Source organism: Mus musculus, chromosome 8, assembly GCF_000001635.26.
Source record: "Mus musculus strain C57BL/6J chromosome 8, GRCm38.p6 C57BL/6J".
Classification (NCBI taxonomy): Eukaryota; Metazoa; Chordata; class Mammalia; order Rodentia; family Muridae; genus Mus; species Mus musculus.
The window spans coordinates 25968996-25980368 of record NC_000074.6 but is presented as its reverse complement, the minus strand read 5'-3'; the positions used below and the strand labels follow the sequence as shown (position 1 = coordinate 25980368).

The window sequence follows — 11373 nt, the reverse complement described above, 5'->3', positions numbered from 1 at the left end:
CGCAACTCTAGCAGGACTCACTATTGACTTGTACTCAAAGGGGAAAACCTTCAAAGGTAAAACCACAGAAGTCCACCTGCCTCTGCCTCCCAAGTGCTGGGATTAAAGGCGTGCGCCACCACCACCTTTTTTTTGTTTGTTTGTTTTTCGAGACAGGGTTTCTCTGTGTAGCCCTGGCTGTCCTGGAACTCACTCTGTAGACCAGGCTGGCCTCGAACTCAGGAATCCGCCCAGAGTCACTCTTTATTTCCATAGAAAAGGCAAAAGTGGGGTTGACTAGGAAAAGCCCCATAGACTCATGTGTTTGGATACTTGGTCAAAGCAAGTGGTACTATTAGGAGGTGTGGCCTTGTTGGAGTGGGTGTGGCCTTGTTGGAGGAAGTGTGTCACTGTGGGAGCTTTAAGGTCTCCTATACTCAAGCTATGCCCAGTGTGATACACAGTCTCTCCCTGCTGCTTGCAGATCAAAATGTAGAGCTCTCAGCTCCCTCTCCTGCACCATGCCTGCCTGGATGCTGCCATGCTTCCCACCATGTTGATAATGGACTAAACCTCTGAAACTGTAAGCCAGCCAGTCCCGATTAAACCTTTTCCTTTATTAAGAGTTGCTGTGGTCACAGGGTCTCTCCACAGCGATGAAACCTAATTCAGTGTGCATACGCTTTAACACGATTACAAGTTCTCTAAGATCAGTTTTGATTTTCCTCTGATATCTATTTTTTTCCTCTGTAAGTGTAATTAAAGACATCTAATCATTCCTACTATAGTAATCACAAACTCCATGGATTTGCAAAGGTTCCTTAGCAATTTTTTTCCATTTTAGTATTTGATCTTTCTTTCTTTCTTTCTTTTTTTTTTTTTTTTTTGTCTGAGTACTGCTTGACCGAGTGTGAGATTCAAGTGTGGATATGCAGTGATCCTCTGGCCACACTTGTGAGCAGCCACACCTTCCTACAGTCCCTCACTGGGAGCCGCCTCCTGAGCCCTGCTGTGTAACCCACCTACCTTCCCTCCTTTCACACTAGAAGCTGAGAGCTCTTCTCTTCTCTCTGGGCAGAGCTTGTGGCAGGGGGAGCTCGGCAAGCGATGCTATCACCTCACTTTTAATTTCCCCCCAAGTGTTTGGGCAGCATGGAGGAGCAGCAGGAGGCAGCCATAGGCTCCTTCTCCTCCTCCCTCCTCCTCCTCCTCCTGTGATACAATCCTCAGGTACAGCACTCTTAACCCTACCAGCAACCCCCTCCAGAGGTTGGTATGAAAGCTCTCAGCATGGGAACTGGAACTCTTGGATTTCACTGAAATCCTCAATGCTTTCTTAGACTTTGCTGGCATCCAGGGTCTGCAGATTTTTTTTCCCTGTGGTTCCTTAAAACTTTTTATCTGTTTAAAATTCTCTGTTCTGTCTTCTCATCTCTGTCCTTTCTTTCTTTGGTCACTCTTGAAAGGCTCTCAGTTGCTTCTTGATTCTTCGGAGGGGAGGCAGCCACAACTCTGGTTGGTTGGCTGCTCTGCACAGTGAGCAAGAAGAATCCACTTGAGAGAAGCCTTTCTTGTGTCTGAGGCTGTAACACCAGAGGCAGTAGTGCAGAGACACTCACCGTGTGCTGGAGCAGCCCGGAGTTTTGGGCCCATCAAATCCTTGCCTCTTAGCACCAGTTAGCCTCTGTCAAATACTTGGCACCTTGATCTTCCAGGTTGACATCAGTCATACTGCCTTTGTATTGGGACTCTAGAATTATCAAGTAGTTCAAATGAAGCATGTTAGAATGATGCAGGGTGTACCCGTATACCTCTTTACTACCCAGCCTAACAAGGACGCTGCCAGTTGGAGCCCGCCAGGACACTGGCATGACATTTTGCTCTCTCCCTCCTAATCATTGCTTGAATATAGCATTTATCTTTCCATTTGTAAGAAATATCAAATATGAATCTTTTCTATCAATACAAAACATGTTTAGGACAGGGAATTTAAAAAAAAAATTTAATCTCCCCCACCTTGTAAGACTTTTATGAGAATGTTTTAATCCTCCCTACCCAGTAAACCCTTTGGATTCCATAAAGGCCCACTGCACTTATTTTAGGAATTTAACAGCCTGGAGCAGTGACTCTTTTTTCTTGAGTACAGCGAGACCTTTCCTCTTCCTCCTTCATTTCCTGTGGGCCAGTCTTTTTCAGACTAGCTAAATGGATAAGATTGTGAAGTCGGGCTCTAGCCACTCCCTGAGCTATAATAAAAACCAGATTCATTTCTATCTCGCTGTGTTTAAGTGTGACACACAGAGCACACCCTTGATCGAGAGGAAAGTAGTTTGCCTTGTCCAGACACTTCGGGTGCAGTGATGGTCTCTTTCTTTGTGACCCAGAACATATTTCTAACATATTGTGGGGGAGTCCACCAGAGAAGACTACTTGGATATGGGTTTAAGCCAATAGGAAGTCCTTATTAGCTGGTGAACTCTTTAGCACAACACTATACCCTGTGTTGCAATACTCTAGTTAAAAAGAACAGTTAGCCAAAAGCCAAAACCAAGGTTATTATCTTTAGAGACTTTCCCAGAACTATGGGTTTTGATGGATTTAGGCCTTTGTTTTAGTTTTGGTGGGTGCTACATTTTATATGCTGATTATAGAACATGAATGGGTCTTTCACTAAGGCAGTTGTGCTCCAGTCTGGGGATCCATTACAAAGAAATATTAAGAAACATGTTCAGAACTGGATTCAGTGACATTGGAACCTGAAACTTTTCAGCACAGGGTGTTTTGTTTTGTTTTTTCTTTTTTCCATTAAATCTTGGGATCCATTCTATACGTTATAATTTTGACCACTGTTGTGTTTAGTAACAAAAGAATGTGATTCTTTAAATGAGGTTGCTGGTATGTTTCTTTGCATAGTTGAATTTGTAAATGAGTCCATCAAAAAAAGTAAATAAACTCATTACAAAGCTAAGTGCAACCAGTTTCCCCTTCATCATCCTATGGAAGCCTCTCACAGGTGGAAATGGGAAGATCTGTTGTTCATTTCCACTGCTGCATGGCGCGATGCTGTCTCGTTGACGGCCATTCAGATTGCCCACACGATTTTGCAACTACAATTTTATTACAAACATCATGCCTGCCCTCTTTCGCGTGTGATGGTTTCTCCCGGAATACAGACAGCAGTGTGGTTTATAAGGTCCTCATCCCTGGACACCTTAAACTTCCACAGACTGGCAGCAACCTGTGCAAGGCCAGAAACAGGAGACCTTTTAAGGGGTGTATCATTCACTCTAGGTAGTGAACGCCCAGAGTTTGTGCGTGTAAGGGGGAAGCTCTGTAGTCATTTTTACTAAGGACTCTCCTAGAAGGTGAGTAACACGTATCTGTACGTTGAAAGGCTAAGATGCAAGAATTTAGAACGTTCAGGGAATGGTGAGGGAGTGGATGACTGGGAAAGCAAAGACCACTCTTTTGCGGTTTTCTCCCGATGGGACAGAAACACTGTGCAGAGGGTAGAAAACAGCCTGGCTGCCCTCCTATGGTGGACACTAGCTGGACGCATGCTTTCCCAGCTGGGCGGGGCTTAGGAAGCTTCCGCGGGGCGTGCCTAGGAGGGAGCGGCCCCGCCCTCTCCCCGCCATCCCCTGCGGGACAGGAGCGGTGACGCCACGGGAGCGGGCGATGACGGGCGGGTCGAGCTCGCGCAGGCGCCGGGCAGAAGAGCGCAGCTCGGCTGCGGGGACAGAGCGCAACTCCCGGAGAGAGGCTGTGGGAGGCATGGGCGCGGGCCCGGCGCTGGCAGCGCTGCTGCTGGCCGGGTCGGTGCTGAGCGCCACGCTGCTGGCCCCCGGCCGCCGGGCGGAGCCAGGTGAGCGAGCGGCCCCCACGGCTAGGGGTAGCGGGGACCGTGCGTGGGCCTGCCCCGGACCTCCCCACGGCCCGCGGGGCGCAGGACTTGAGCGTCGCGCCCGGTCCACGCTGGGGTGGACCGCAGTGCCGGCGTCGCAGGAGCCGCGACCCGGGTCTGGCTTCCCAGGTTCAGTTGAAGGACCTTGGGGCTGGGTGCTCTGTCCGTCTCCGAATTCACCAGGGGGAAGGGTGAAAAAATAGGAATTCTGGGACTTCTCTTGACTCAGGTCTGAAGGTTCATAGGGTCCCGCAACTCCATTTCACAAACTCCTATCGAGAGGATAGTTTGGGTCGAGGACTGAGGCAAGTGAACACCCACTTCTACCCCAAACCCCCACCCCTTACCTTTATGCATTGTTTGGGATAGGGCCTGTCACCTGGCAAGGTATGTCACCTGCCTTTTTCCTATCCATCTCATCCCCTTTTCTGTATAGAAATTGGAATGTGGTGCCTGTGTTGAACACCCCTTCAGCTTCCAAACTTTAAAAAAGACATTGAAACAATGCAAAAAGCACGAAGAACGGTGTGAGTTACAATTTGCAATTACAACCCGTCCTTGGGAGGAGAGAGTTAAAAGAAAATCCTGCTGAGTTTGGGGTCTGGCCAGGGTGTTTGAACTTTTCACTGCTGCTCTTATTTGAAGCTTCCTGGGGGGGCAATTCTGACGTTCAGCTAGGCCTGAGGGACTCTACATGCTCCCAAATTATATAGTAACAATGTCAAGCTCTTTCTGAGCCTAAAACCCACATGGCAAATCTAAGCGTAAAACATACTACTAAAGACTAAGAAGTAGAAATCCAGCCATTCTGTCCAGGAAAGGATGCTGTTGTATAGGGTGAAGAGTAGTTGCACAGGGAGTTACTCTCACTGGAAAAGGAAGACTGTCAAGAATGAACGGTAGGTAGCCTGGATAGATGACTCCAGCTTAAGAGAATTGGCTGCCCTTTGATACCACCTACCCATGTCAGGGCACAACCACATATGACTCAAGTTCTAGGGGTTCTGATGCCATCTTCTGGCTTCTTTGGGTACCAGGCACTCATGTGGTATGCATACATACATACATACATACATACATACATGCAGGCCAGGCACCCAAACACATTTTAAAAAATTAACAGGAGGAATGAAAAAGAAAATTATGACAGATCAAACAAATAAACAAGCAAACAAAACCCCTAAGAATACCTAGGTTTAGGAAAGCCGTTAAACGAATATTCCAAAACTCACAGGATATGTAAATGGCTGTGGTGAGCTTTGGGAGGACATGTTCAAATTGCTGTTTTCTCTTTATCCAGCTGAAAGATGAGGGAGAAATCCAAGGGCTGGTGGAGGCCGGAGGGACAGAGCAGATACGCTTGCGTCCTTTCTGGAGTGTGGTAACCTAGGAGTTAACTACTGCCCCTGACTGAACTCCACTCCTACCTACCTCCCAGCAGGTCGGACCTAAAGCAAGTTGGTTGGTCTCTCTAGGTCACACAGTGGTGCCTGCCTGGAGCACCAGCTACTTGGGAGACTGAGGCAGGAGGATATCTTGAACCCAACAATTCAAGGCCAATCACTGCAGTGCAGAGAAGTCCCCACAGGAGGGGGAAAAAAAGACTAATCTATCGTATAAGACTGTTAGGATGTGGCACACAGTAAGACAGTCATCCTTACCAGCTACGAGTCTATGATCTCTGCAGATGTCATACTCCAGCCCCACCGAAAAGGACTGGAATTTCACAGTACTTTTGAGATGGTATTAACATTTTTGAAAAGCTATTTTTGGGGAAAAAAAATCTTTGCTCACAGATGTTCATTCTTTTTTTTAAAGACATCTTTTTTTTAAGTTTTATTTATTTATTTTGTGTATAGGAGTACACTGTCATCAGACACATCAGAAGAGGGCATCAGATCCCATTACAGATGGTTGGGAGCCACCATGTGGTTGCTGGGATGTGAACTCAGGACCTCTGGAAGAGCAGTTGGTGCTCTTAACTGCTGAGCCAGCTCTCCAGCCCCAGAAGTTCATTTTTAAATGCTGTGTGTGTGTGTGTGTGTGTGTGTGTGTGTGTGTGTGTGTGTTTGTGTGTAATGTAAATGTGTTGTCAAGCCTAACTCTGCTTGAGTTGAGTCCCTGGAGTCTATGTGGTGAGAGGAGACACCCCAGTCCTAAGTGAGTGCCAACTTAATGATGTCATCAAGCAAGTACCTCTTGATTGAATGCTGGAGCAGGGAGTCTTAGTGCCCTTCAGTCTTGTCATACACGTCATATGCCTTTCAAATGTGCCATTAAAGCGAGGAGGTTCATAGTCTTCCACCAGAATGGTGGGGTGCAAGAGTTCTCAAACTTTTACAAGGCAGAATGGCCCAGGAGTCTCGCCCACCTGCACATGTGACTCGGGAGGGCTGCAGTCTGTATTTAGGTTTTTCTTCCACTCAGTGTAAGTCTGACTTGGTTGCACTGTTAGTTCTGGCAGCTGCTCTTGGCTTTGCGTGGCCTTGGGTTGGAGGCTGTTGTTGTGGCTGCAGCACGCAACTGGTGAGTGTAGCACTGGGGGCAGATGATCTCGTCATCGTTGTGCTTCTGGGAGAGCTGTAGGTGCAGGCTGGACTGTTCTGGATCACGTAGTCCAAGAGTGTCCAGTCATGCTCCAATGCTGTTTGCTGTGTATTAAGTGCTGGTGGTCAGGTTGGGCGCCATGGTTGGATCTTGGTCTTAATATTCCACTGGGTTGGAATTCACGGATGATATTGCCCGTCAGCGTTTCCATACATATCTGCATCTTGTGTCTCCTTGTTTTACTTTAGGCACGTGGGGGTTTTGCCTGCATGTATGCCTCCGCACCCTGTGCGTGCCTGGTGCCCGCAGAGGCCAGAGGAGGATGTAAGCGCTCCTGGAACTGCAGTTGTAGATGGCTGTGAGTTTCATGTGGGTGCTGAGAGTCAAACTAGTGTCCTCTGGAAGAGCAGCGGCCTTTGATGTCTCTTGTTGCCCTCCTTGGAGACATAGAGCTGCAGTCTGCACTTCTAACAAGCCGCTGGGGCAGAGCTAATAACTAAGGTGGTGACGTCTACACGAGGGAATTACAGACTCTTGGTTCAGATCAGTGAGTTCACTGAATAGCTGTGGACATGGGCGAACAAAACAAAACAACAACAAAACAAAACAAAACAAAAACTGCTGTGAGCTTTGTACTTCTGCAAAACAGAAAATAACCTAGCTTAGACATCCTGCTTATGTGGCGACTACTCAGTTCAATGACCGTGACTGCCTCACGGAGTCCTCACACTCACTGCATGTGGGTGGCGCTGATGGAATCCTCGGGTGTAGCTGAGCCATCCGTGCAAAGGGGCGCATGCATCTGTCCTTGCACACGCTACATCTGCGCACATGGGGTGTTGCGCCGGAGACCGCCCGTGCTCTGAGCGTAGGTGCTGTGTGTGGAGTGACGCTGTGCAGCCACCCTCTGTCTTCTTCGTCTCTGGCGCCCTTCAGGCTGTTCTGGTTTTGTAACTTTTTTTCCTTTCTGATCCTTGTCAGATTTAGATGAAAAAAGGAACGTGGAGCTGAAGATGGATCAGGCTTTGCTGCTTATTCACAATGAACTCTTGGGGACGAGCCTGACTGTGTACTGGAAATCTGATGACTGTTACCAAGTATGTATTGTACGCGTCCTCAGCATTTGCCCCAGGCTCGTCTGACACATTCTTTGAACGTCGTCTGACACATTCTTTGAACGTTCTCAGACCTAAGCCATTTCTTGTTCCCTTCACAGCTACAGGCAAGGAAACAGTTCATAATAAAACTCGATAGAATGTGGTCAAGGGAGAATGTTTGGCCATCCATAAGGATGTCTCTTATCCTTTTATTTTTATTTTTTATTTATTTTTTTGCCGGCTGTGGTGCCGCATGCCTATAACCCAGCACTCGGGAGACAGAGCCAGGTGGATCTCTGTGAGTTTGAGGCCAGCCTGGTCTACAAAGCAGGTTCTAGGAAAGCCAGAGCTACACAGAGAAACCCTATCTCAAAAACAAAAAACAAGGGACTGGAGAGATGGCTCAGTGGATAAGAGCACTGACTGCTCTTCCAAAGGTCCAGTTCAAATCCCAGCAACCACATGGTGGTGGCTCACAACCATCCGTAACAAAATCTGATGCCCTCTTCTGGAGTGTCTGAAGACAGCTACAGTGTACTTACATATAATAAATAAATAAATAATTAAATAAATATTAAAAACAATGGAATGCTAGATTTAGTGGTGAATAATCAGTACAAATACCTTGTTCCATTCCGCCATGGATGGCAGCCATGACTTTAATATAAGTTAGCTAAGTTTTATCAGAATAACTGCACTTTTAAGGTTTTTTTCTAAATTAATTTATTTATTTTATGTATGTGAGTACAACGTCACTGTCTTCAGACACAACAGAAGAGGGCATCAGATCCTATTACAGATGGTCGTGAGCCACCATGTGGCTGCTGGGAATTGAACTCAGGACCTCTGGAAGAGCAGACAGTGCTCTTAAAGGGCTGAGCCCTCTTTCCAGCTCCCACTTTTAAGTTTTTTAAAGTATGAAGGAAAAGTTAGGATTTTTTTTTCTTGGATATTATTTTTCTCCTACAACCAAGAGACTTTCCAAACCTCTAACTGGAGCAGAGGTGCAGTTTATGGAAAAGCATCTGCCTGACAATGCAAGGTCCTGGCTCTGACCCCCCAGCGCCGCCAGATAACAGCAACAATAATGATAACGGCAGACCCCTGACACTGCGCCCGTTGGGCTTTTGTCTTAACAGTGCACCTTCCAGCCACTGGCGAACGTCTCTCACGGTGGAAAGCCAGCAAAGCCAAGCGTGGCACCTGTCTCTGTGAGCACCCAGCATGGGTCCATCCTGCAGGTTAACTCCACCTCGGAGGAGAGAGCAGCTTGCAGGTCTGTGGCTGTCCTTATGGTCGAACTCAAGTTTGCTCTTTTTCCTACATGGTTTTCCTTTTTCTCAGTCATCCTGACCCGTATATAAGATTTCCTATCATTCTTTGCTGATGCTGTTAGCAACGGCTAGGTCTGATTCTCAACTTTCCTAATGCTTCAACCCTTTAACACAGTTCCAAATGTTGTGGTGACCCCGACCATAAAATTATATTTGTGACTACTTCGCAACTGCTAGGGAAAATTGTTGTTACTGTTATAAATTATAATGTAAATATCTAATATACAAAATATCCAATATAGGAGCCTCCAAAGGGGTCATGGCCCACAGGTTGAGAACCTCCGGTCTCCCTTATTTCCTCATGTAACTGTTTGCCATCATTTTGCCTGCTCCTTGTAGGCTGGAATACAAATTTGGAGAATTTGGAAACTATTCCCTTTTGGTGCAGCATGCTTCCAGCGGGGCCAATAAAATTGCCTGTGACATCATCGTCAATGAGAATCCAGTGGACAGTAACCTTCGTGAGTATATGATTCTTCGTTGGTTTCCTAAGTTTGTGTTTTCGGAGGTTTCAGTCTCCTTGCTTCTGACACTTCATGATGTGTTCATTAATTTAAAACTATATATTATCTCTGTCATTTGTTTATGGTACAGTTGTAGTTTTCTTTGTGTTGGGTGCTGATGGTTAAAATCAGGACCTCACACACGCTGAAGTGTTTGCTCTAACACTGCTCTATACCTCCAATCCCAGTTTGGTTATTTTAGTGTGTATACTAAGAAAAATCATGTGATGTAGCACCATATGATACTGCTAGGTTTACTTATACAGCGTACAGTTTTTAAAAAGCCAACAGAAAGAAACTGGACGTAAGGTGATTGGCTTTCTGGTTGGGGACTGAGGGCACACACAGTGTTTCCTGTGGACAGCCAGCTGAGGTTCCCTTACAGTAAGGAACACCCTTCATTCACCTACAACTCTACTGCAGAATGTCTGTCCCCTTGAGCCCTCCCTAGCTGTGTGAGATGCTCTTTAAGGGACAACAAGGGATCTTTGTGGCATTAATAAGTTCACAGGAAGTTGATGATGTTACTTTAAAAGAATGTAGAGCCGATACCAAAAGGGCACCGGGGGAGAAGGTTAACTGGTTAAAAGAATACTGAGGCCGAGCAGCAAGGCTCGGCAGGTAAAGGCACTTGACTCCAAGCCTGGGAGTTTAATCCCTGGATCTCACGTGGTAGAGAGACTAGACTCCTAAAAGTTGTCCTCTGACACCCTCATATGCACAGGGGCACACAAGTGCCCATGCATACACACCACGAATAAGTAATGAGTGTCACTAGTGAAAAATAACATCTGCAAACAGGATAAAAACTGCAGGGCTAGTGTGAAACAAAGAAGACAGAAATAAAAACCATACTTAAGTTGCCTTCGGAGTAACGGGGGCACCTAATACTAACCTTGGTGATGTAAAATTCTCACTTGAGGATCAGCAAGATGGCTCAGCAGAATAGGTACTTGCTGCCAAGCCTGAACCTGGAACCCACATCGTTTCTCAGAGACCAAATAAACAGGTCTTGCTAACTCAGCAAGTCTGCATCACATGGTCAGCAGCAGGAAGTGCCCCTTCAGCATGGTCATCTGTCACATGGCCAGCTGGTCAGCAGCAGGAAGTGCCCCTTCAGCATGGTCATCTGTCACATGGCCAGCTGGTCAGCAGCAGGAAGTGCCCCTTCAGCATGGTCATCTGTCACATGGCCAGCTGGTCAGCAGCAGGAAGTGCCCCTTCAGCATGGTCATCTGTCACATGGCCAGCTGGTCAGCAGCAGGAAGTGCCCCTTCAGCATGGTCATCTGTCACATGGCCAGCTGGTCAGCAGCAGGAAGTGCCCCTTCAGCATGGTCATCTGTCACATGGCCAGCTGGTCAGCAGCAGGAAGTGCCCCTTCAGCATGGTCATCTGTCACATGGCCAGCTGGTCAGCAGCAGGAAGTGCCCCTTCAGCATGGTCATCTGTCACATGGCCAGCTGAAGGCGGTGCTTCCTCAGTCTGAATCATTGGTAACTCTGCATGGTACTGTGTCTGTGAAAAAAAGTTAGGTTTATAGAAATGTTACAAAAAGTTTTCTGAATACTCGTTATCTGCCTTTGTTTATGTTCTTAAACTATGTAAGCTTACTATAATTACTCCCTATAGAATTTTTAGGACCAGGAACTTAACATTTCTATAGCACATATATACTGTAGACATTTAAACTTCTCAAGTTTCTCTTTTTAGTGTACATTTGTTTGTTTATTGTGTTGGGAAGAGTCAGAGTCCACGTGTTGTGGAGAGAAAGGAAACTTTGAGGTTTGGGTTCTCTTCTTCTACCATGTGGCTTCTGGGCATAGAACTCTGGTGGTCAGGCTAGGTGGCACAGGCCAAGCTATCTTGCCTGCCCTTAACGTCATTTCTCCCATCCAGGATCTAATCTACGGTCCCATGTTGCATTTACTTGTCAAAGCTGCTTTGTCCTGGTCAGTGAAAGATAGGCCCATGCCTTTCTTTGTCTTTCATGACCTTGATGGTTTTGAA

At 46.7% G+C, this 11373-nt stretch overlaps 1 protein-coding gene across 1 annotated transcript in view; it reads left to right on the top strand.

The window, feature by feature from the left end:
* Nucleotides 1-3624: 3624 nt before the first annotated feature.
* The window catches only part of Hgsnat (heparan-alpha-glucosaminide N-acetyltransferase), a 32286-nt gene continuing 24537 nt past the window's right edge, over nucleotides 3625-11373 (top strand). The window contains exons 1-4 of the mRNA NM_029884.1: nucleotides 3625-3844; nucleotides 7412-7527; nucleotides 8667-8803; nucleotides 9201-9322. Of these exons, the coding sequence (NP_084160.1) occupies nucleotides 3658-3844; nucleotides 7412-7527; nucleotides 8667-8803; nucleotides 9201-9322 (562 nt within the window). The 5' untranslated portion in view covers nucleotides 3625-3657. The remainder of the gene's footprint in view (nucleotides 3845-7411; nucleotides 7528-8666; nucleotides 8804-9200; nucleotides 9323-11373) is intronic.